The sequence below is a fragment of the Larus michahellis genome, chromosome 4 (assembly GCF_964199755.1).
Source record: "Larus michahellis chromosome 4, bLarMic1.1, whole genome shotgun sequence".
In the NCBI taxonomy this organism is placed as follows: Eukaryota; Metazoa; Chordata; class Aves; order Charadriiformes; family Laridae; genus Larus; species Larus michahellis.
In genome coordinates, this window is record NC_133899.1 from 34,509,967 (window position 1) to 34,535,567 (window position 25,601).

Here is a 25,601-nt window from a genome sequence, read left to right on the forward strand (position 1 = left end):
GCACGTGTTGCAGGACCACGGGATGGCGGGACTCAGGTATTCCCAACCGGCTGGTGTCAGCCACCACCTGCAGCAGCCAATGGCTCCCTCTGCGGTTTGACCCAGCTGGTGACATTTCGCTCAGCACCAAGTGCCCGACAGCCACAGCAGAAGCTGCTGCCCAGGCAGGTCCGGTTGCTTTTCATCCCGGTGCTGCCGGAGGTGCACCCTCGGGAGCGATGTGCAGGGTGAAATCCCCACCCTGTCTCACAACGCAATGGCAACAACCAGGGCCTGGCGATGGCCGCGTGCCCTGCCAGGCTCACGTTTTGCGTCCTGCCTGCTCTCACTGCCTGGGGCCGGGGCCGGGGGGGGTTCCTCACCACCACGCGCTGCCCATCACCCTTCGTCAGGGCTCTGATGCACCTAATGATGAATTCCCAGGCCTTTGAGAAGGGATTATGTCTTCCAGAGACTAGAACAAAATATAATAAACTTAAAATAGCTGCTTCCTTATGGAATATGCCAACAAGCCCTACTGAAAACCCAGCAGAGTGTAAATTTGCATAAATTTGCATGCATCTCCATAATTTCAGCCTCACCCATCAGACCTGCTCCCGTAATGAAGCACTGCCTGACACTGCGGGCAGCTGAGGGTATCCGACACACGCCAGGCCGCAAACGCCGCCGCTAACGAGGCCCCTCGGCACCGCCACTGCCCCGACCCTCGTTTGCAACAGGCCGGAGCGGCTGTCCCCAGCCATCGGGGTCCTGCTGGGGACCCTTGACACTGGCACCCGACCTCCTTCCCTTTGCACCGCTGCCAGGAATAATGTGATAAATCCCCAGGTAGGTCCAAGAGGGTCATCTAACCCTCAGCCCAGGCGCAGGGGGAAGGAAGAAGCTCAGGCGGCTCAGCAGAGGGAAGTGTTTGCTCAGGAGGGAGCCCGGTGCCAGCGCCCTAGGGATAGGAGAGAGGTCCCAGAGAGGAGGAACAGGGGACCCCGCGCAGAGATGTCCCAGCACCAAGCACATTGCGGGAAAGGAAAATAATTTCCTTTCGATCCCAACAAATGGGTCTAAGCTCTGGAGGCTCTGGGCCACATTTTCAAATTAATTGAAAGCACTGAATTTCCATCATGCATCCAGGGACGCCTCCTTCAACCTGCTGTGTGCCCTGGGCAAATCCAGCACGGTGCTGGCTGAAGACCAGGGTGCTGAGTTAGACCCCAACTTCCCCAGGCATCACCTGAGACCCAAATCTCAATGTTGAACTGTCTAAAAAGAGCTTATACCTACAAAATACAGTTTAAAACTCAGAAGCAACACCAGGGAGGCCATGCCTGCGTGGCTGAGCCCTAACGGTGGAGGTTTGCTGTGGTTTCCTTCACCGCACGGACACTTTTATTTGGGTGGGATCCACGTGCTTGTGTTTTAGAGCCCACCAGGAGTGATGAGGGGGGCTGTGAGGGCTGGAGAGGCAGCAGTGTTCCCAGGGAGGTGGTGGCTGCCCCCGGCATGGGGCCACACTGTCAGGTCTCCGTCTCACTTGCATCATACAAAGGGTTGAGGTAGAAGACCTGGTGGTCTTTGGAAGTCATCTCCTGTGGCATCTCGTCTCCAGGGACAGCACTCGGTGGCTCCTGCAGCAGCGAGGGAGGGAAAAGCAACCGATGGGGAAGGGAAGCAAAACCCTTGGCAAAATCCACCCAGTGCCGAGTCCCCGCAGCAGCCGAGGAGCTGGTGACCCAGTGGGAGGATGGGACCGTCCCACAAACCCCTCCTGGCCTGGGGAAAGGAGGAGCCCTGCCGGGTGTGCTGCACCTCCACCAGCACTCGAAAGGGTCCTGGCTGGGGCTCTGCCACCTCCTGCCCACGTCCCCGAGCCTCCCCGCGTCTCCAGGCAGTGGCGACTCACCACGTCGAACATGGGGTTGTCGAAGCCTTTGTCACCGGCTGGCACAGGGGACGCCGGGTCCTCTGCTCTGTCCCAGGGCCAGGGGTGGCGCAGGGCGGGCAGCCTGGGGAGAGACCTGGGTGTCACCTGCCCGCATCCCACCCGTCCCAGCAGCTCCCCCAATCGAAACCCTGTGTCTGCAAGAGGTGGATGGGAAAATACAGGGGCAAAGTTTCAGGTGTCTTTGAAATGGGCTGTTTCTATCCTTTCCCAGGGAAAAGCTGCCCAATCCAGCAGAAACCATTAAGCCTACAGGGCTAGGACCTGCATCCTGGAGGGAAGAGTTTGTCAGATGTAGACAATCCCAGCACAGGCTTCGCTTCGGAGCCATTGCTCTCCCCCCCGTGGCCTAAAATGAATTGCCACTGAGCTGACACCTGTTCCCACTGCAATCTCAACAAGCACTAATTACTTTTATCATTACTTTTATCATGTTATCATTTTATTATCTTAATCACCAGCACTACTTTTATTATTTTCTTCATTGCTCTTATCCTAAGGGTCCCAGTCACCGAGCCTCATCCTCTGCAACGAGGCACCTGGTGCGGGTGGGCTCAGCAGTGGGTCCTCACATGTCCCCGCAGGTCCTGAGAGCCCACCAATACTTAAACACTGCGACCACAGGCTCTATATATGCAACCGGAGGAGTGCAATATCTGCAGGGAGGCTGTGCCAGGCCCTTTTTGCTGGAAACGAGCTAAATTCGCTATGTTGTTGGTGGTCAGGATGGCTCCGCTGCATGGAGGCAGACTGTTTGCAGGTTCCCAGAGCCCCCTGCCTAATTTGCAGCTTCCCTGCTGGTGTCGGACGCCTCCTCAATGCTCAAAGCCTGAAAGGGCACCTGTCCCGGAGCCACCCAGGGACACACAGCAGGAGCGGGTTGGCTGGGGACGTGGCCTGGGCTTGGGTTCAGCTCCATCTCCTGTAGCTACACAAACTTCCCTCCCGCTGCCGACGGAGACGGTTTCAAAGGTCTGTCCAGCGTCCAAAGAAGTGTCAGTGGAAGATAAATCATCAAGTAGCAATTATGGGACTGGGAGTTTTATTTAGAAATTAAATGAAGGCGTGCGTTTATTGCTAGGAAATGTCATGTCAGCATGTGCCGAGCAACAGGACAAGAATCCCTGGCCATGGCCGCTGCTGCACGGCGAGAAAGCCCCGGTGGAGGAACCAGAAGGGAAGAAACAACCTGACTTGTAAGCCTGCAACATGTCCGGCATGCCTTGGCAGACACCAATGCACCGTGCACACACAAATTAAAGCTATTCCCACCCCGCTGGTTATAAAAAGTGTAGAGTCCTTCCTGTTTGCCCATGCTCACGTAGGTGAGACAAGCCATCATGGCTCAGCAGACAGCCCCACGCACAAAGACGTCTGCCAATAAACCCTGCGAAACCCTCCTTGGGAGAGGCAGGGCCCTGCCTGAAGGTGGGTGCATGAGTGAGGAGCAGAGGTGGGTGCCCCAAACGCTTGCTGTGGGTGCTGCCGGGATGCCCTGTTCACTGCTGGAGCCTGTCTCCGAGCCGTGAGGGGGAAAGATGATGGAGAAGGGTATTTCTGCCCAGCTCCCAGCTGCGGTGAGGTCAGGTGCCATGCACCCCCACCGTCCCTCCCCTGGGACCTGCACACCACTCTCCACACAACGTGAGCAACCAGTGCACCAGAAGCTGCATTTGCTTCTGGATGCTTCACTCCCTTCCATAGCCACAAAGCTGCGGGATGAATGCTTTGAACTATTTTGATGCACGTCTATTAGCAGCTGGAAGTTTCAGTCCTCCATCCCCCAGCAGGCCTACAAACTAACAGTTCCAAGGAACGGGAGATGTCCTCAGGCGGCATGACCAGGCTGTGCAGAGCTCCAACTGAGCCACAGCAGCCCCACTCCCACCAGAGCACACCGTGCCACATGGCACCAAGAAGCAAGTCCTCCCAGTCAAGTACCAGGCCAAGAGTACAGAAGTGCCTTCCAGCCACTTCACCTCCAACAAACTGAGGAGCAACAAGAGCAATGGGTTTAAACTAAAAGAGGATGGATTTAAATTAGGCGTAAGGAAAAAAACCACTGTAGTATGAGCATGGTGAGACACCGTTAGAGGTTGCCCAGAGAAGATGTGTCTGCCCCATTATTGGAAGTGTTGAAGATCAGGCTGGATGCAGCTTTGAGTAACCTGGTCTAGTGGAAAATGCCCCTGCCCACAGCAGAGTGGAGTGGACTAGATGATCTTCAAATGTCCCTTCCAAAACAAACCATTCTGTGATGCAATGAACTAGCAACTTTGGGTACAGTAGACCCCCTGGCCATGCCCACCACCATGGGAGCTCTGGGCAGCCCTGCATGCCTCCATGCCGCCAGGCTGGCTGGAAGGACAGCTTTGGGATGATAGGTGTCCCCAGGCAGGAGAAACCTGGCAACGTGCTGAAGGAGAAGCCTCATGCCTACCTTAGCTTTCCCTTTCTGTGGAGAAAGAGGATCCCTCCAAGCAACAGGAGACTGAAGAGTAGCCCCAAGACCGTACCTGCTGTGATCCTACTCAATGCATGGCTCCCCACTTGCCCGCTGAAAGTGCTGCCAGTGGCCGCCTCCATTTTGCCACTTGAAATGCCAAGTGCTTCACCTGGGAAAGGGCAGGAAGAAATAGGGGTGAGGACTGGATGGGGCAACACTCCCGCACATCACCCTGGCTCACGGACAGGGCAGAAGGAGCCTGCAGTTGGGTCTGGCACTGCTCACCTGGTTAGTCACCTTTCCCTGGGGACAAAGGTGTTCAAGGCCAGGCTGGATGGGGCTTTGAGCAGCCTGGTCTAGCAGGAGGTGTCCCTGCCCATGGCAGGAGGGTTGGAACTGGATGATCTTTAAGGTCCCTTCCAATCCAAACCATTCTATGATTCTATGATATGCAGCTGGGTGGATTCAAACGGGACAAGCCCATGTGGGTCTGCTACCCTTACAACAACCACCAGGTCCCCCGGCTGTTAGCTACATGCTTATCATCATCAGCCAGCTTACATGGCTGCCTCCACACGCAACGTTCTGGCTGGAAAGCAGCTCTGCAGAGGGAGACCTGGGGGTCCTGGCAGGCATCATGCTGACCATGGCCAGACATGGCATAGAAGGACAATGGTATCCTGGACTGCATGAGGAGGAGGGTTGCCAGCAGGGGAAAGGAGGTGACCCTTACCCTCTGCTCTGCCTTGATGAGACACAGCTGAAGTGCTGGACTGGGATCTTCTCAGCGGTGCCCAATGACAGGGCAAGAGGCAATGGGCAAAAATTGAGATATGGTGAATACCACTTCAACCTAAGAAAAAGCCTGTTTGACTGCAAAGCTGGTCAGATGTGGGGACAGGTTCCCAGAGGGGCTGTGGAGTCTCCATCCTTGGAGAGATTCAAAACCCAACTGGACACGGCCCTGGGAAACCTGCTCTCAGGGGCAGAGGAGAAAGATGGTCTCCAGACATCCCTACCAAACCCGATAATTCTGATCCTGCAGTTCTGCTCTGCCCACACCGCTGTCCTACTACAATCAAAATGGTAAAACTTCTGGGTAAACAAAGTTCACTACTGAAATCATTCGAAATGCAGAGTCTGTGTGTTAGGAAGGCTTCGTGGTGTGCTGGACCAGACTGATGAGGACAAACACCTTAGGAGTGTTCAACTCAGGGACCTTCAACCAAGCAGCCATTTAATCCCCATGTGATCCCCTGGTGAAAGGGCAGGGATGCAGGGCTGCCATGTGGGCTGCTGGTGGGGGTCAAGAAGCTCTGGACAGTTGTGGGTTTTGGTGCACCCGTGGGGGACCCGCCGAGGAGGACAGTGGCGTTACCGTGCTGTGCTATGTCGTCCATGATGTCTGCAGCCAGCTGCTCTGCGGTGGTGCCCGTCTGTGCTCCCGCCTCGTCATCGATCAGCACGATTTGGATAAGGGGAGTGGCGCTTTGGGGTATGACTCCCAGGAAGGTCTGTGCTTTGTGCACCTTGGATATGGCCATCCGCACCCCGGCGTACTTGGGCTTTTCAAAACACAAGGCAACACACAAAGCCCACGAGAGTTGCAGACAGAAATTAGTCACCTCTACAGACAGCCACAACGCATGTGCCACCAAGGCCCACCTATAAATCTTCATTTGAGTCCCATCACAGAGCTGCCACCCGAGTTACCACAGTGTCATTGGGTTTCCCAAATGAGAGGTTCATATCTCCCCTCCCTTCAAAGCTGTGACCAGTGTCCTCCCACGGAACCAAGCACGCCGAGAAAGCAATTTCATGTAGCACACCCATTAAATGCTGTATTAAGATGTGTGCAGCTGTAAGGAGGGCAGGCAGCAGGCTTTCAGCTCGGGATCAATAGAGCAATACTCTGATATCGATCCTCCTGGTGTAACTCAGAACACGTCATCCCCCCGCCACGGCAGCTCCCAGCCAGGAGGAGGGATGTCATGCTGTGTCTGACAAGCAGCAGCGTGAAGTGATGCCTTGTAGACCATGTATCTGAGTGTTGACCGGTACTGGTTACCCACCCAGTGCTTGCCTACCGGGGAATCAAAAGCAGCCCAGCATTGGGAATGGTCTCCTAGAGCCCGCAGGATGTGCTGCAGCAGGTTTGCATGATCCCAGCCACATGGGCTGACCTCCCATGTTATCTTGACCTGACCTCCTGGCTGATCTCCTGTGTTTTCTAGATCAGGTTTCCAGCAAGCCCCCTCACATCCTTCCCCATCTGCACGCCGGCAGCTGTTCCTGCCCCGCGTTGGCGGGGGGGACAGTGTGGCTGTGGTGGGGAGGAAGGGAGGCTGCACCAGTCCCCATGGCAAGTTGGCACATCCAAGAGGCCACATGTGGGGGGTGAGCCCTGTGGGGTGGGGAGCGAGGCTGAACCCCCTGCATCGCTGGGACTGCCTACCCCTCCAGACAGCCACACCAGCACTGAGTCACCGACAGACATGGCCGGTGGCTTGCGGTTTCAGTAGCCCCTCCCGACCTGGTGGGATGATGTACCTGGCTCAGCAGGGCTTGGACCAGTCTGTCCTGGTACTTCTGCAGGTCAAAATCAGGAGTGAAATCCAGGTTAATGGTGGCTCCTGCAGCATGGAAACAGACAGACAAGACATTGTCACCGAGCCCAGGCAGAGAGCACAGCTCTGACTGCCACAAAAGGCACTGGAGACCCTTCAGTACCTCCATGCAACTGGTGTGGACAGGTGGCTCCACAGCCCTGCCTGAGGAGCTCTGCCCCAAGAAATATCTCCCTCCCTCGCTGGTCTTTTTATCAACTGGGTTTGATGAAAGGCTTTTGGTTTCCACCATATTCCAGAAAGAAGCTTTCCCTGGAAAGTTTTCTCCCACATATCCCTCGAGGAAGCTCTGCCTGTATCTGGTTTTGGGGCTGCAAGGCTGCGATTCAGCAACGCTATCTGGGCTTTGGAGGGAAGGCAACAAGGAGGCATCACCTGCGCTCCCTGTACCGCTGCAATGCAGTCATTGGGTCAAATACTTTCCTGAGCAAAAATGCAAGTAAGCATCTTTTGAAATATTATATGGTCCCATTTTAATGAATTTGGTATGATATATCAAATATGATATACCAAATATCTAGGTACAATTGTGCATGAAAAATTCCCCTTAACAACCTTCTGGGTAAATTAACGGAGAAGCACGCATTGCAGAGGGAATGCTGTCTATCTGCATGTTTTTATTTTAAATGAAATGAAACAAACTTGCTGTTGGAAAGCTGACATTACGGTGAAAAAGGTGCACTTCCCCTGAGTGTTTTCTGCCACATAAACTCAGCGGAGCCCTATTAGCTTGACGAGATGTGACATCCTGACAGGATAAACCAGAGGCAGGGACAAAGGGCTGCAACTCAGAACAGGCTCCCAAAAGCCAGGCTGATGCTTCAGAGCGGTGCCTTGGTAGGGTGGCACGTGGGATGCGGATGGGACCTGTGTATGGGACCCGTGGGAGCAGAGATACAGCAAAACTTCAGCCCATGACCAGCAGCACCCCCTGCACCCAGCTTTCCCCCACAGAGCCAGGGGAAGGGGGGCTGGGACAGCCAGCTTGGTGGGGAGGAGTAGGACCGTGCCCCCCACTCACCGCAGACCTGGCAGCAGTGGCCGAGGGGTTGCAAAGGGCTCCGGCACGTCACCGCTGGGCACTGCCTCCCCGACGCCCTGAACAGGGCCGCGCAGATGCGGTGTCCATCCTAAAGAAGAGCAGGACAGCATCAGTTCTTTGTCCCTCCCTCTCTCCCCCACCCCGCAAAATTGCAATGGCAGCCCCCTAAATGGCAACAAGGAGGACTCACTGGGGCGTTCCCACAGTCACAGCCGGACTTGTCGGGACAGCCGGTGCCCGTCACCTGCAGAGTGCCATTGCCGTAGAACTGCAGCGGGGCGGAGGGACCCTGCAGGTACCCGGCCCAGGCCTCGGGGCTGCTGAGCTCCTGCACAGGGAAGAGCACAAAGAGGGTGAGAATCCCCAGCCGGGTCCCAGCGCTGTCCCCAGGCACGGGGCTGTGCCACCCGGGTGTCCGTTGCCAAGTCCAATGGCCAGCTTTGGGCAGACCCACCACAGGCAGTGGAGCGCATCAGGAAAATCCTGCTGCTTCTTTTCCTGCCCCCTGCTTTTCCACGGGGCCAGCAGAAAAACACTTCCTAATTTAAAACCGAAAAAAAAAAAAAGACTACAAATAAATCATGAGATGTCTGGGCTTTTTTTATTCTTGTTTTCTCTCTTTCTGATGGAATTCAATTTATCAGCTTTTAAGTACAGGAGGAAGGGGCTGGAGCCAAGGTGTTTTCCTTCAATCTGTGAAGCGTTTCAGTGGGCTCGGTATTAGCAAAAGCTGAACTGGACTGACCAGCCTTGTCCTACCAAGCTGATGGTAAGTCCCTCACCTGCTGCCTTCCATGGGAGGCTCCTCCATGCCCTGGCACAGCAGGAGGATTTCTCAGGCCCTGGCATGCAAATACCACACCCAGAGCAAGGAGCAGGCTGTCTTCAAAGGGGCAAAGTATCTTATAAGGTCATTTTTTAAGAAATATGCTACAATCACAGAAATAAAAAGCACCTTTTCTTTCCATCTCATCATTCAGCAGCAGCCTCCACCCCAGGGCATGGCCAGTTGCGGTCCCTGGGGGGGTAGATTTGGCAGGGGGGGATGGTGTACGTGGGGTGGTCCCCAGGCATCAGTGGGACCAGCATCACTCCGAGCATCCAGGACCACCCACTTCTGCATCCCTGAGGCTACATGTGCCCCAGGTGAGTTCCATCGGGGTCCTACCTTGTCCAGACTCGTCTGCACCCGCCTGGACACTGACTGAGGTTATTACCTCACAAAGCAGTTACCTAATGCCTGGCCCCAAAATGGCAGATCTCAGGCAGCGCAGCAGTAGAAATAATAAATAACTTATGAAATGTCTGCCGCGTTTACCACTCCTGGAAGGAGCCTGTGTTTACCGCTGCAGTGCCTGTGATCTTTCACTCCTCTGACCAGCGAGGGACAGGGCTCATCCTGCGCCTGATTCCCGGGCTGAAGCACAGCAGGCTGCCAGCCTTTCTATAATTATCCCTCCAATCAATTAAAAAGCGGTACCGAAGCAAAGCTGGGAGACGATCGCAGGGCCACGGGCCATGCTAAGACCAGGAACGGGAGGGAGGTGAACCCAGAGGGTCCCTGAGCAGCACGGTTGCAGACACGAGCCTGTGAAGGGGGCAGCCCCTGGGTGCTGGAGAAGATGCCATTTGCTGGTAGTTTGACTCGTGCACATTGGCTTTTTTTTTTTTTTCCAGTGTGAACAGTGCGATGGCCTGTGCTCCCACGACACAGGGAGGGAGACGATAACAAACCGGTAGAGGAAAAAAGTCATCGAGACCATCTGCAGCAGCAGCAGCAGCATCCCATGAAGATGCAGCGCCGTGGGAGTGCCCCATCTCCCCACGCAGCCCCGCTCCTCCATCCCCGGCTGGTCCTTCCTCTCCTGACCTACTTTGGGGCTGTGGCGAGGAGGCGTCGAGCAGGTTTCTCATCTCCCCCACGTTACCTGGCCCATGAGAGAGATGCTGCGGAGATGAATCACTCGCCGCGATGAGTCGACGTTTACCCGGAAGGAGGTTTCGGGCTGGAAGATAACATCGTCGTAGCGGCACGGGACACGCTCCTCATCCATGTAAAAGATGCGCCCGCTCAGGTCGAGCTCCCTGCTGGGGGACAGAGCCTGCCACAGCGTGGGGTCGAACCACGCGTGCTGCTCGGCATCGGCAAACCTCACTGTTGCACCTGGAAAAGCAACAGGAAAGGTTGAGCATGACCCGGACCCAAACCTGCAGCCCTGATGGATGCTTCTGGGTTGGTAAAACCAGTGAGAGCTTGGCCAGAAGAGGAGGAACTCACCCCACGGGCAGGGAGCAAAGGGCCGGCCCTGGCATCGCCTTCCCTGGCAGCCGCCGCAGGCACCTCCTGGAGCCTCACGGAACCTCGGCAAAGCTTTCCAGGGCTCATGGCTGAGGTCTCAGCAGCTCAGCCCAGCCCCCACTTCTGGTTGCAGGTCTCTGGCCCCAGATCCCACATTTTTCCCCTGCTTCTTTAAAGCTCACCCTTATGGTTAAGGAGGAAAACAGACGTAGAGCCTAAATGCTGAATATCGGCTAAAGGGGATAAAAATGGGTATGATAATTCATGTCCCAGTTTCCAAGCAGCCTGGCAGGCCTGCAGAAACGTGACCAGCCCTGTTCCCCGCAGCGGGTAACCCCGAAACCAGTGCACCATTTAACTATTAATTATTTAACCATTAACTCCTTTCCTGCTGGTCACAGTTAGTATCATCACACAGTGATGCCCTGCTTCCTTCTCGCCCTTCCCCAACAACTGAACCTTTACCAATTCAGCTGTCAAACGGGCGTTTATTGACTGAATTATTTGCATTCATTTTAAAATCATGCTTTAAAAAAATCCATTTGTGAAAGTTGCCCCAGAAACTCCTGTTGATTTCAGGGGAGCAGCACATGGTCAGAAGGAAAAGCCCAGTGCAAGGCAGAGGCAGCTGCCGGAGCATCCCCGATGTGGGGCAAACAGCCCCAGTGAGGAAAAATGGTAGGGATGAAGGATTTCAGAGTGGCTCTGGACAGCCTGATGCTGCAGTCCCTCCTCCAGGCAGACCTGCTTGGACTTTTTCTCTCTTCTTTCTCTTTTTTTTTGCCAGTGCTCCGCTTGGACTCTTCCTTTCCTGCAGCCAAACTAAAAAGTTACTTGCCACTGAAAGTGTTAAGTAGCTCGTAAATACCCCAAAATACATCTCCCTAGCAAACAGCTTTCAGGCTTGCAGGCACCGATGAAACAAACCTGCCTCAGTCATGGCAAACCTGGGCTGGAGGCTAAGAGGGGAAGGAAGGATGCTCTCGCGCCGAAATGCCTGTGTGCATTGGGCCAAAGGCCAGCTCGCCACGATGGCTGCGGTTCAGCTCACCAGTATGTAATTCCTAACCAGTTTTCTTTAGAAATACCATGGCAAAGAAAATGAGGGCTTTGATGTGGCTACATGCTTAATAGGCAGGGTAAAATACAAACAATATTTGCCTCTCTGCTACAACTTCAAAGGCTTCCCTACTATAATTACTTTTCTAGAAGACAGGTGATCTAGCAGGAAGAAAAGATCTGATGTGAGGGAGGTCATCAAAGAAAAGGCAGGTATTAAAAGAGGAGTGATTCACTTTGCTCTGAGGTGGGACAGCAAAGACCTTTGTAGAAGCGTTGGGGCTGAATTCGCATGATTAGTCAGGGGCTGATGGGCTGACTGGGCTGGGCATAAAATACCTGAGTCACAGCCTGGATCCCAGCTGCCGTCGAAAGCTGCGAATCCTGCGCCAGACGCCAGCACGAATTCTCCATTCAGGGGCAGGTACTAGACGAAGGGATTCAGAGTATTACTGTGCGGTCCCGCTGCCAGCCACCCAGGCTTGTAATCAAATAACAGTGCTAATTATTAGGCTGCCTATTACACTCACTGTCTCCGAGGCACTTCACAGTCATTAGGAGTTACCCTCGCCGTGCCCCGTGTTAATGGGAAAGTATCAGCTCCCGTTTTTACAGATGGGGATGCTGCAATGGGGAGAGGCAGTTTGACATTATCTTCCAGTAACACAGAAACACATGAAGCTTTCAGGGAAGCAAGAACAAGGGAAAAGCAAAATGAACTCTTTCGACAGCTCCTTCCTCCTCTTGCACACCCACTCCCAGCAGCTCAGGAATGGCTTTATACATTGGTATGCCACGAAAAACCCAACCTTACTCTGCAAGTGCCCAGAGGTCACCTTGCTTAATGGGTTCCCACCTCCAGGGGCTGAGCTTGCCCCACAAAAAATAACTCAGGAACCCACGCAATGTTTGGGGAGGTGTCAGATAGTGGAGTTGTGCTCAGTGCGAGCTAAGGAAAGCATGCAGCAGCGGTTGGTGCAGCTTGACATAGCTAGACCATCTTGTACCCACTAGGTAGGACATCATTGGCAGGCAGTCGGGGTCACCACGCTTGCTTGGCTTCATTGTGGCCAGGCTTCTGCTCTGGGGCATGAGGACAAGCCTCAACAGGCGCAGCTCTGCCACAGTGGCCCTTCTGGCAGGGACCTGTGGCTACCTGGGTCACCAGCCAGCACTGCTGACTCTGGGACAGGCCTTGGGAAATGACTAAGTCAAGCAACTCGTTCACAGCACATGGGTTATTCAGCCGTTTTCCGTTTAGAAACTACCAACGAGACAATCAGGTTTTCTCTCAATATTTTCACATGTCAAGGGGTGATGTTCAAGGCTACCTTCTCCTTTAACTCAGTCTATCCAGGGTTGTAGCATCACTCCCCAGACAGCAGTTGGAAGCCCTCCAGGACTGCGTTATGCCAATGCACTGGGTCCTGTGCTCAGGCAGAAGCACATTAGGTGGGACTTTAAGGTTTCATCTACTTAATTGGTCTTTAAATATGTATGTAGGTTAGAGAAAGCAAGACTTATGAATGACTGCTGCGGGTGTCTGCAATAGCTCTCTGTCCTTGGGGCAGCCTTGCCTGAGGATGCTCTGTCCCACACAGGGACCACCTTGCAGGGGGGTTGGACATGGCAAAAAGCTCCTCACCCCCAAGCTGTAGGCAGCTGTTTAGAAGTTTAGTGCCTTGGTGCAGAGGTGCTTTGAAGGCCATAGCTTACGTCCCCCTCTTGGTTCAGGAACTGTGAGAAGCCAGGGTGGAGAGCAGAGGGTGGCTACCATCGAGAACAGCCCTGCAGTGCACCATCTACTTCAGACCCGGCAATGTCATACATTGGGCTGGAGAAAAGGGGATGATGAGGTGAATAGCTGAGGTCTGGGCAACCTCTGCCCCAAGGGTATGGAATCTCCCCAATGGCCAGGAAGAGGCTTTTGCCTATGGACACTGCTCTATGAGACCATTGCCTGTGTCATGCCTAACTGGAAACCACACCATCGTGTTCTCTGAATTTCTATTACTCTTGAGTAAAGCCAATTTTTCCAATACGGAAGCACTGAAAGAGGCTGAAAGGTCTGCCAGGATATGAATGGCAACATGCCCTTTAGTTGCAGATATAAAAGCTCTGTTTACTGACGTTTTGAGGCTCAGGACTTGGCCTTCTTTGAGCTGGGCAAGATCTATGCTACCAGCATCTTTCACAAGGTGCTTCACTTCAGAAGTGCCCTGGCTTGCTTTCCTGTGAGCCCACACAGGAATGGGTGGTGGGACACTTTGGAGCAGTCAGCTAATGCCTACACCCAGGGCAGGTACCAGCAGCACTGCAGACCAAGTCCCTTCCCCCAAACCTGCCGGGCCATTTCAAGCTGGAGCCCCTCACCGCTGTCTCTTGCCCAGTTTGCATGTTGCCGCCCTGCAGCTGTGTGTGATTGTTCATCCTGGAGAAGAGAAGGCTCCAGGGAGACCTTATAGCCCCTTCCAGTACCTAAAGGGGGCCTACAGGAGAGATGGGGAGGGACTCTTTATCAGGGAGTGTAATGATAGAACAAGGGGTAACGGTTTTAAACTGAAAGAGGGGAAATTTAGATTGGATATTAGGAAGAAATTCTTTATGTGAGCATGGTGAGGCACTGGAACAGGCTGCCCAGAGAAGTTGTGGCTGCCCCATCCCTGGAAGTGTTCAAGGCCAGGCTGGATGAGGCTTTGAGCAGCCTGGTCTAGTGGGAGGTGTCCCTGCCCATGGCAGGGAGGTCGGAACTGGATGATCTTTAAGGTCCCTTCCAACCCGAACCATTCTATGATTCTATGATGGGGGCGAGCAGGGAGGGTGGCAGGGAGAGCTGGCTGCTGGGGTCCAGCTGAGCTGCTCAGAGTGGTGGGGTTTTGAATGTGATGCAGTGGATCGTTTCACTAACACAGGGTACCAGCTCTTCACAGCAGTCACCTGTGGGTGTTCTGGCTGATAGCTGCAGGGATCTTTGGGTGGAGGAAGAAAACTCAGAGAGCAGCTGCTGGTGACAGGTGACACAGCAGGGCCATGACTGGCTGGCCTCTGCTTGCTTTCCCAGGGTGCAGAAGTTGGCATTTGTGAGTGTTGTGGCTGGATCAAGACCACTGGCTTGGGAAGTCCCTGCCGCTAATCCCTGCCTGCCTTTCCCTGTAGTTACACAAAGACAGCACTTTCCCCTGTAGTTACCAAACACTTGGACTATGGCTGTGGGTCGCAGCTTCCCAAACACCCTGCGGTGGCCATGCAGGACACAATGAGCTTTCCTGTCCAGGGAGTTAGCCATTTGGTGTATACACTGAGTTCAGTGTGGGGAGAGTGGGGATGAGGTGGGCTTGCTCAGTTAGAGCTACACACACATGTGCACAGAGAGCCACAAATGCTGGTCCAATGACCAACGGAGGTCACGTCCTCCTGTGCCTGGGGATGCCCAAGTGAGCAAGGTCTGGATGGGGTGTGGAGCAGACGCAGGGTCCGCATTGCAGGGCACCAATCCTGCCCACGGGAAGAGGAGGAAGAAAACGCCTCATGCTAAACCTGCCCCATGCCTGCAGGGCTCAGGAGACACTGCCCTCTGGGCTCTCTGGAGAAGACTCAGCTTCTCCAGCTAGCACTGGAGATCCCCCTCCACCACCGAGGCCGAAACCTCAGGCTGGCTGGACTTCCCAAGCCCAGAGGAAGCTGTCCACGTGAGTGTGAGTGTGGCAGGGAAATGAGAGTCCCACAGGACACACGGTGTCCCAGCTGCTGGCTCCTTCACCCTCCGGGACTGCCCAAACACTGTTAGTACCAGCCCTGGAATTAAAATGCAACACAACGCAATGGGAGCTGGGCGATGGAGGCACCTCATCTCCACAAACATGAAGTGCAAGAATAGTCCTGCACTTCTGCTTCAGAGCAGGAATTTCTTAGGCTGGCCCCCGCAGCTACAGCTCCTTGCCCACCAAGGCGGACGGGTGGCCATCCACCACCAGCCCGCCACGAGACACAGGCCACTGGGCAGCTTTTCAGAAGTGGCTCTGTCATCCAGTGGATCTTAGTTTGCAAAAAATTCACCCTTTCTTTTTTCCTAACGTAAGTTAAGCATCTCAGCTCACTGCAGAGGACAAGCGGAGGCTCCAGTTGGGCACTGGCATTCTGCATTTGGGAGTTTAGTATAGAAATTGCATATAGGCTGGGCCATTTTCCAAGTACATTTTGAACTGAGCAATGACATGTACCAAAGGACCAGAGCCAAAAAGCTGGCAGTTTCATCTGCTTTCCCTTACTCCTGCCAACCTGTACTCCAGGGCCATTAATACAGCAAGCTTAGAGTCCCATCACTCATTTCCCATCCCTGACACTGGTAAATGACTGATCTGTTTGGTCATCGTTATCAAATGTAACAATATCTGAAACACAGTCATCATTTTTCTCATCCAAGTCAGCAAAAATAAAAGAGGAAAGACCCCATGTGGTTCTCGACCTGCAGTGACCACGTTTGCAACCCCAGCGTTGCACCACTGAGAAGAAATCCTGCTGTCCCAATGCCGAAGTGAAAATGAAACTAACCTCTGAAATGCAAAACAAAAAAAATAGAAAAGACCTGAGAGGTGGTTTTTGAAGTGGGTGGCTTTGAATTGGCCTCTGGGGCATCCCGGCTCTGCTCGACTCATGACACGACTGACAGCAGCAGCGTGACTGGCCTGTCACCGTCACCAGCGCAGGAAAAAAATGGAGCATTTCTGCTTTGAACCTGGGTGAGCCATGTTTGTCATTGCAGCTGGCTGGCTCTTCCTCCAGCCTTCTTTTAACTGGCATCATCAACATATTTGAATTCCTTGCTTGGGTGAGACAGTGCCACCATCCCCATTGCACAATGCCGAGACTGCCTGGGCACACAGGGCTCGGCAGCGCTGCACCCATGGGTGCACCAGCAAGCAGTTTGGTAGCCATTGGGGCTGTGCATGGCTCTTGGGTACATCCCCTCGCTCGTCACCCAGCCTGGGGGCAGCTCCTGGGCTGGCACTGCTGGCACCTCATCGAAACACATCGCTGGGGTGGGATGCAAGGGTGTTATCTCTCTGCCATGGGGAGGATGTGTGTCGTAACCCACAACAGACACTAACGCTTTCTGTGTCACCTCTCCCAGTTCTGCTGCACTGGGGCAGCGGCAGCCCGCAGATGGCAGCAGGCAGGCAGGCAGGCTGGGCAGCAGGCAGGGCAGCCCATTGCTGCCCACAGGTGGGAATCGTGGGGGGTTTTCCCAATTCCCATTGGGGCTGGGGGGTCTGAGCACAGCCGGATGTGCAGGTGCTTGGGTGGGATCCAGCTGCTGGCTGGAGGCCCCAGAAAGGCATGGGGCCAGATTCATCCGCAGGTGAATCCCTTTGGCGGCTCTGGAGCATTGCCAGAGGCTCGCTCGCAGCAGGCTCTCTTGGGTTCGTTAGCAGGGGTTCATTCTCTCTCATTCCTGCCTGGGTGAAGCTCCCACCTGCATCCTCGGGCTGGTGTCCTTCCCCCCAGCCGCACACATCACCCCACACCCCAGCCTACCGCCGGATCCTACCTACCCCCGCCATAGCCCCTGATTCCACATCGGCTGTTCCAGACCCGCCATGAGAGGAGCCGGTGAGACAGGAGGACTTGTGGCCACCCCAACAGCTCTGGGTGAGCCGAGGAGGGTGACCCGCTGCTGGACTTGGACCTTGCTGCCTAAAGAGCTCCCTGCCCAGGCACACGATGCCTGTTGGGAGCAGGGCTTTAGCATCCCAAGGAAAAGAAGCAAGAAATGCATTTTTACCCCCATGAAACCTATGCGAGGGCAGGCTGGTGCAGGGGATTAAAAAAAAGCAACTGGCCCAAAAAGGCCATTAATTTGACTGCAGCCTCCCCAGCACACACCTCCTGATGCAGAGCCAAACGTGTCTGAGCAAGGTGCGGAAACTGTGTTTCCCAGGGTGGGAAAAGGGGACGCCGGGAGCCCCTTAGGGACAGCATCAAGGTAAATCAGCCCAAGACACTTGAGTTGTGGACGCAGAAGGCACACAGAGGCTTAAAGCCATTTGCCAAATCTATTTCAGGTTAGTTCAGTTCATTTCCTGAACATCCCTCTGCAGACAAGGTCAGGGAGACCTGGAAAGTGGCTCGAGGTGTGGAAAGGGGACCCATCCTCAGCGGTAAGGGATGGCAGCCAGTGCACGGAGTGGCCAGATCTGCCCCAGCATCCACTCCAGCCCCGGAAGCTGGCAAGATGCTCCGCTCATCACAGGCTTTAATAACTCCTCCTGCTGGAAATTAGCCTGCAAGGAACAAATAAACTCGGGGCGGCAACTGTAAAAGGCTGCTTTACCGCACTCCTTTCCTAGGGCAGACCAGCAGCAGGAATGCTGCCGGAGAAAAGCCTGCAGGATTCGGGCTTGTAATGATGTGTTGTCACACACGCACACACACATGCACTCCTGTGAAATTTTTTTACCTTCATCTCAGGAGAAGGGAAAATAATCCCTTTTCTGGGTGTCTCGTTACCCTGCTGCTTGGGAAGCAGGGGGGAGGGAGCGCCGGTGCCTGGGACGAGCGCAAACTGTGGCAATTCATTAGAGCCGGCGCCCCTGGAGAGCAATTGGCATTTCGAGATCAATCTCTGCCAGGAACCGAGCGGGAGCATCCTGCAGCAAAGCCGAGTACATTCTGCTCTCGCAATTAGGCGGCTAAAAATATAAGCCTGGTCGAGACATCCCTGGTTAGACCCAGCTGCCCCGCATGCTCCTGACCCTCACCCAGCCTTTGTGGCCCCTCACTGGGCAGGCAGGGAGGAGGCGCAGGCAGGGAGGAGGTGCAGGCAGCTGCCACCACCATGGCAGGGCTCGATGATGGGGCAGAGCTGGAAAGGTGATGCTGACTTTGCCAAATAACCCCGGCCAGTGCCCTGACCCGGGCACCATGGGGGTTGAGCGAGGCTTCTCTGCCCACGTGGCTAAACCTGACTCCCGCTACCCCAAAAATAGCAAGTGGCATCATCCATCCCTGGCCCGCGCTGCAATACTGGCCAGCTCAGGCACAAACCGTGCCAGGGCTGGTGCTACTGGGGCAAACGCCAGGCTCGCAGCCACGGCTGTGCCCCGGCCTGGCTCCTTTTGGAAATGCAGCTGTGGCCAGGGGGTCCAAATCTCTCAGAGCAGCCCTTCTCCCCCAGCAGGGAGACAACCAAAGCCAAAGCCTGCCTTGCCCTGGAGCACCCATGTCAGGTGCTGCCACCCTGAGCACCTCCATCTTTTTTGTAGATTTACCCCCAGATGCCTCTGAAAGTCAGCTAAATACTGATCTGCATCTTTAGGCAGCTAAATACCATAGACAATCCAACCTAACCACAACGGTTGTGTTTCAAAGTCACTTACGCTTATTTGGATTTAGTGTGTGACTGAATTATGGACCCACTCGAAACTTCAGACCAAATAACGTCTGAGCTGGGTGATAAATCATAGAATCATAAAATGGTTTGGGTTGGAAGGGACCTTAAAGATCACCTAGTTCCAACCCCCCTGCCCTGGGCAGGGACACCTCCCACTAGACCAGGCTGCTCAAAGCCCCATCCAGCCTGGCCCTGAACACTTCCAGGGATGGGGCAGCCACAACTTCTCTGGGCAACCTGTTCCAGTGTCTCACCACCCTCACAGTAAAGAATTTCTGTCTAATATCTAATCTAAATGTCCCCTCTTTCAGTTTAAAATGGTAAATGGGTTTTCTCCAAGCAGGGAGGTGGGCTGCATGCCACCTCCCGAGAAAGCAGCTCCCGGCCCTCAGCTGGTGCCTGCATGGGATGGATGGGGAGGGGGGCTGGAGGGTTCACCATACAGAAGGGTTTCCTTTAATATAAATGTCTAGAGGGGGCTGTCGGTTGCACTTGAGGACCCCCTGGCACTCAGGGGGTGCAGCATCAGATCTTGCTCCACTCAGTTGGGGCGTCAGGGTGGGAGGTCTCATGCTACCCCTCCTTTGGTGGGGCACCAGCACTGAGCATCCCCCCTGCGCCTGCCATGGCGGGCACCGTCCTCATGAAAGTCAATGAGAGCCCAGCCCCTTCCCCGGCCACGAATTTCCTCCTGCGCTTCTGTAGCAAACAACGCTCTCCTTTTTTTTTTGGCCAAAGGCTGTATCGCATCTCCATGGCGACTCTAAAGCTTAATGTATTCCTGCTGATTTAAGTGATTAATGCTCCGGCGCGACGCGGCCGGCAGCCGAACAGGTGCAGCCCAGCCTCGCTGCAAAAAGCCTCATGACCAATTCATTTTCTAACCACCCGGCTGCCAAATTTCACGCCATCCCCACAAGCGGCAGAGTGGCTCAGGTGCTGGGTTTCATTCCTTTTTCCTCCCTAATCTTGGCAGTCCCCTCATCACCTGGTGACAGCAGAGCAGGGCAGCGCACGGGAGGGAGGTGGCTGAGCCGAAATTAAAAAGAAATATTAACCACCACGCTAGGAAACTTGCTGGGACGGTTCATTGCAAACCGTCGGGACGGTGATGCTCGGAAGGAAAGGGTGAGCTGCAGTTCAGGCTATAGCCTGGGATGAGCTCAGTTGCTCACAGGAGGTGCAACATGGTGAAGCTGTTGGGCGAGCTCCTGGCTGGAAGGGAATGGAGCCATGCTCTCACAGACAGGATTTGTTCCCTCATGGGCCCCCCCCCCAGCCCTCCTCTCCTCCTGCACAGAGGTGGGACTATAATATTCATTGTAACCCTGGAGCCTGCACAGCCGCTTGCCAGCAGCGGGATCCTAGAGAAACCCCGGGGCAACAGCGGGTCCCCGGCGGCTCCCTCGAGGACTGCCGCATCCCTTGATCAGGATGAGTCGGGGGCCACTCCGGCACCCTGATGGTGCTCAGCCGTGATGGGAAACATCCACGGCAGACGGTCGGCACAGCAGCGCGGCCACAGATGCCATTAGCCGTGCAAAGGTTGTGTTGCGCCTCCCTCTCCCTTGGCCAGCCGCAGGGCTGCGCAGCTCCGCTCTTTGGTTGTGAAAGGCTCACGCCGTAATGAATAACGTAATGAATAACGCTGCTTTGCAATTATGCACTTCGCAGGCCTCTGATGAAAGTACTTTAGAAACATTATACATTCATCTGTAAGTAAAATAAAATCTATTGGAGTGATATTTTGCTCTTTTCTTCTCTGGGTAAATTCCACATCATTTATTACATTATATTTGTACGTCTTTCCCCAGTACATTCTTTCCTTCCAAAATTCATATTTAAAATGCCATATAAATAAAGTAACTCCTCCAAATATTTGTAGAGGAATTAAATGTGGCACATGGCATTATTAAAGCATCAAAACTATTAGTGGCATAGACACCCTGAACAAATTACACCACATAAATTTCAAGGCCTTGCTTGGATTTCATGGTCGATAAAAGAGCAAAGCTGCCCTAAAACCAAGAGAGAAAACATGGTCACAAGCTCATCCTGTCGAGGGGCGGAGGTTTTGCAAATGAGATCCCATTTGTTTTGTGCCATCCCAGCTCTGGGACGGGGCTCAACGGTGACCTGTCCCATGCGGGTGTGTTGGGGCAGCAGGTTTGCTTTTCCTTTTAATTTCTCCCTGTTAAATTTGCCCCTCCAAGCCACGGCGATCAAGACCCTGCACTTCCATGGCTGCCCGTCAGCCTGCTCCGGGCAGGGGTCCTCTTCTGGAGGGACACCAGGTTGCTCAGAAACCCCTCTGAGGTGAGATACCCCCAGTCTTATCTCACCCAACACACGCGTTTCGGTAGGGTGTTGTGATCATCCTGTCACAGCCAGGCAAATAATGCTGCAGAAAAATATAAAACCCAACGGCACTTGAAAGAAAATTTCTCAAGCAACATTTTGGGATTTCCCAAAACAGTTTGTTTTCCTTTCAAGATATTTTGATGTCAGCTTCACTTAGCCTCTGCCCAGGGCTAGTGCCTGTTCTGCATCGGCAATGCCGTGGCTTGGCGCTCCTCAGCCAACTACTGCCAAGGTCTGAGTCCCATGGAGAGAGTTTTATCCTTCATTTGGAGAGGAAAAATTAATTTCTTCCAAACAAAAGTGGGTTTTGGAGTGCTGTCGCCCACCTCCCCCAGTGAAAAAAAAACCAATCCCAGAAATGGGATTTTTGACCCGGGCTACTGTAACTCTCGTCCCCTGCCCCAGCTGAGGCATCCTCAGCCTGGCTGGACCACAGAGCAAAATGTCAAAGTCCCCGGAGAGGGGGACACGGGAACGTGCCACCTGGCACCAGCCCTGCCCTCCGTCCCGGCGCCACCGCACGCTGCCTTACCATGTCTGTCAGCGCGTGGGGAGACCTGACGAAGACTGAGACAACCTGTAAGAAAAGCAAAAGTAAAAACACGCTTTCCCCCGGCAGGTAATGGGCTTTTCCGATGCCCGATAGCATTGTGCAAAAAATAAAATAAAAATAAAAAAGAACATAAAATAAAAATAAAAGAAATAAAATAAAACACAAATAAAATCAGACAATAAAAAAATAAAAATAAAATAGAAATGTTCAATACCTTGTTCTTCTCGAAATGAACCACGTCGCTGGCACAGGGGACTCTGCCTTCATCCCAGTTGGAGGCGGTTTCAAAGTTGGTGTTGGGGATCCACTGCTTGTACACGGCGGTGGCAGCAGCTGGGAGGAGCAGGGAAACCGGTGTAACACAGTTCGTGGGAGGTGTCGGGAGCCCTCTCCAGGATATGCTATGGGATGGCTTGGCATTTTCAGGCCAGATTTGGGGATTTTTCCACCCAAAAGCAGCCCTGTGTGTTCCCCGTTGAGCAGTCACAGCCCTCCTCTGCACAGGGGATTTTTTTGGCTGGGTGGTGGCTTTTACCCACCCAGGCAGGAAGAGGAGTAAGGGACAAATACTTGGCAAGCAGAGAGAAGGCAGGTAAGTCCTGCAGGCAATGGGCAAAAATACCATACACCTGGTATCTCAGCAATCATTGCAGTGGGGTTTGTGGCCACTCAGACTATTAAATGTGCAGAGACCCCTCAGCCCTGGTGGTTCCAGTGGGTAGGGGAGCAGGCACACAGAGCCAGCAGGACCATGGGGGCAGGGCAAGAAGACAAAGGACATTTGCCATGGGATGCGTAGCCTAAACATATGGGCTGGTTTCATGTGTTTGGGGCTGGAGCAGGGGGATTCAGCAGTGTCCTACAGCCTGAGGCACCATCAGGATGGGAAGTAGAGGTCTTCCCCATGGGTTTCACCGGGACAGCAGCGGTCCTGCAGCAATGAACCCACTGGCCAGGGATGGGCCACAGCAGAGGTGGGTTTTCACTCTGACCTGCTCTGTTTGCACAAGCACAGCAGAGCCGCACGCCCCTCCAGCCTGACACTGCCCAGGCTTGCCTGGGAGGTGGACATCCAGCTGAAGATGAATCTCCAGCAGCCTGAATTAAATGGCTTTGGGCAAGTGAGTTATGAGACAGAAAAAAGAAAAAGAAAAAAAACCTTTGCTCTTAATATGAATCATCTTTTCTTTAGGGGAAAAACCCACAAAACTACAAAACACGTAGGAAGCCAGTGGTGGAGGGGACCAGGCAGTGGAGTGGGACGTGGGTGCTGGAGGGTGGGCGGAGAGGGGGCAGGAGGGCCTGCGGGGACCCCCCGGCCTGGGAAGGGAGCAGGGTCTGAATGACTCCAATGATGAAGGGAGCTGCACTGCAGAAAGCCCGGGCCCTGCTAGTCCGAACGACGGGGAGGGATGTGGCAGGTTGTGCTCTGTAGGCTCTGCGGAGGCTTTATCAGCACATAGCGATCACCTCAAAGTGTGATTTGCACTGTCTGACTCTGCCAGGGGCTGCGCTGAGACAATTTGAGACCGTAGCCATGTCCAGGCAAAGAGGAGAAGATGTATTTTTAACCGTCATGAAAGTCCTAATGTAGGAATAGGGGCTGGAGCCCAGGCGTGAGGAGCAGAAGGGCTCCTCAGCCCCACACCAGGCTGCAGACACTGCTTTTAGCTGCCTGAAGGAGCCCTTAGATAGAGCAAACACCCCCCTGCCCCGTATCCACTTTAAAACCCACTGGGAGGGAAAAAAGATTATAACAGCAACAAGAAACAGACCCAGGCAGCTGCTTGCAGTGCTGTGGGCACAAACACCTTGCTGGCTTGGAGTTGAACAGAGCTTAAGAAAGGAAAAAGCCCCCAGATGGTAATTGCCAGTTGTTCTGTCCCTGCAGCAGTTGACTTCCATCCCTCCCATCCCAGGATGCCGGGGAATGGGGAGATTAAGGCTCCAGCAGAAAGGCTCGGCCGGCCCCATCCCACCCATGCCCCACGTTCCCGCAGTTGCACGGTGTTGTGTCACAGGGGCTCGTGCCGCCCCACACCGCAGAGGTGGCTCTGCTTGCCCACCCGGAGGCGGCGGCACACCGGGGGCATCTCCCCTGGCCGGGGGGTGTGGGGCAGGGGAGGTTAAACTTCTGTTGCAAAGCCTTTTCCCCCACGCAGCCGCGCTGATGCATTCCTGCACCTTCCGCAGCCCTGGAAATATCAGCACGCTATTTAATCAGCCTGGTCTCCAGGGAAGCGCAGTCCTTGAACATCAAAGCAACATGCATATTCAACAGCGCGTGTCCTGCAGTGCAGAGCTGCTGGCTTCAAGTCAGAGCAGGAAAACCTGAGCTGCGGAGGTGCAGCGGGCACGATACGCTAATCCCAGCCTCATTCCCCCGCCTTCTTTCTGTCCGGTTGGAAATGGCTTTTCCCATTTACTTTACGGATGCGCCTGAAGTGACGGAACCTGCAGCTCTGCTCCGAAATAGGATTGCCAAGAAGCGCACCTGAAATGGGGAAGTTGTCCAGCGGTCACCGCTGCTCGCCGTGGCGGCTGGGCCCTGGGCATACTCACCGAGGAGCTGCAGGACACCGAGGAGGAAGAACAGGCACTTCATTTTGCAGCAGGCTGCCAGCCCTCGCCTCCACAGCCCCTGCCCAGCCGGACCTTGGACCCTCCTCAGGGGCACGTGATGGGCTCAGCCTGGAGGAGGCTGTAAGGAGAAGGGAGTAAACCAGTACAGCAGGCAGGATTCCCCCAGCACGAACCACAACCTTTCTCAGACCCAGAAGCCGCTTTGCTCTCAGCTCCTTTCCCAAGCTCCCCACTTCCTTGGCATCCATGGGGAGCCTGGGAAAGCTGCTGGGGAAGGAGGAGGGGAGGCGAGATGGGGGGTCACCCCAGCCAAGCCCAGCCCCCGAGACCTCGCCATCCATGTCCCCTGCAGCCATGTGGGTCCCACTAAAGGTGGTGAGCACGAATGCACCACATGCACGTCCCGCGCCACTCTCCCCTGCAGAACACCGGCTACCTTGTAATTACTAATAATGGTCTCAATGTATTTTCAATTAGCTCACTTGGAAGAGAGCAGCTCCCAGCGATGACTTGTAATTGTACTTTGGCCACCAGCTGATTTGCTCATTACCCGGCGCGCGCCGCGGCAGAGCCAGCGCAGCCCCACACTGCTTTTGTGGAGGCTGCCAGGCGTCGAAGGGGGCAGCTGGTGGTGGCACTTGTGCATGGGGCTGCAGGAAGAGGAGGAGGGACTCCACCATCCCCAACCTCTGCTCCAGCACGGAGCGATGCTGTGGGCAGGTCCAGGCTCATGTCTTTACAAGGACAGCAAGGACAGCCTGGGAAGAGGACAGCGTGGGGACGGCGACAGAGGTCCACACCATGGGGAGAGCTGGAGGGCTCGGCACCCTTCTGGCAGGGACCCTTTAGCTGATGCTGGTACAAGCAGGATGAGGGCAGATTCGTGAATGCAGGGGTTTACAGGAGCCCAGGGGGAGGCTGGAGAAGTGCTTGGAAGGGACATCAGTGGAGGGGGTCACAAACCACAAGAAGCTCTGACCTGACACCAGCGAGGCTTTAGGAGCCCAGGAGGAGGAACAGGCCATCCCCATCTGACCCTTCATGCTCCCACCACTTCCCAGCTTCCATCCAGGCAAACCAAGGAGGGGGGACTGGGGACCAGGGACCCATTACTCTTTGGAAAACTTCTCTCCAGTCTCCCAAAACCTTAACCCACGTGGTGCCGTTTCCCACCTCTGCTGCAAGTGCAGGAGTGAGAAGAGCAGTGGGGGGGGGGTCCTCCCCCCAGGTTGCCCTGGCGCAGCCCCAGGCGATGCACCGTGCCCTGCGAAGGAAGATGGAGGTGCCCCTACCTGGAGCTGTGTC

The 25,601-nt window shown here is 54.6% G+C and overlaps 1 protein-coding gene across 2 annotated transcripts; it reads right to left on the minus strand.

Moving 5' to 3' along the window:
* Positions 1 to 1,324: 1,324 nt before the first annotated feature.
* Positions 1,325 to 24,414, minus strand: AMN (amnion associated transmembrane protein). Of its 2 annotated transcripts, XM_074582400.1 has the most exons (12): positions 24,276 to 24,414; positions 21,928 to 22,046; positions 21,693 to 21,737; positions 11,749 to 11,836; positions 9,980 to 10,215; positions 8,242 to 8,379; positions 8,031 to 8,139; positions 6,933 to 7,015; positions 5,761 to 5,947; positions 4,377 to 4,551; positions 1,898 to 2,000; positions 1,325 to 1,622 (listed from the first exon to the last, which is right to left on the minus strand). In XM_074582400.1, the coding sequence occupies exons 1-12, from the start codon at positions 24,316 to 24,318 to the stop codon at positions 1,512 to 1,514; spliced, it is 1,437 nt and encodes a 478-aa protein (XP_074438501.1). In that variant the 5' UTR covers positions 24,319 to 24,414; the 3' UTR covers positions 1,325 to 1,511. The 2 variants fall into 2 exon arrangements, with proteins under 2 accessions (XP_074438501.1, XP_074438502.1); XM_074582401.1 differs by lacking the exons at positions 21,693 to 21,737; positions 21,928 to 22,046; positions 24,276 to 24,414 and adding an exon at positions 17,867 to 18,152.
* Between the last annotated feature and the right edge of the window lie 1,187 nt (positions 24,415 to 25,601).

What these genes read in the sequence shown, in the direction of transcription:
- AMN (XM_074582400.1), bottom strand. Translation starts at nt 24,318, where the DNA reads ATGAAGTGCCTGTTCTTCCTCCTCGGTGTCCTGCAGCTCCTCG. An exon ending in GGACGACATAGCACAGCACG is followed by an intron (nt 4,552 to 5,760) that starts GTAACGCCACTG and finishes GCCCTTTCCCAG; the next exon opens with GTGAAGCACTTGGCATTTCA. An exon ending in ACAACCCCATGTTCGACGTG is followed by an intron (nt 1,623 to 1,897) that starts GTGAGTCGCCAC and finishes TCGCTGCTGCAG; the next exon opens with GAGCCACCGAGTGCTGTCCC.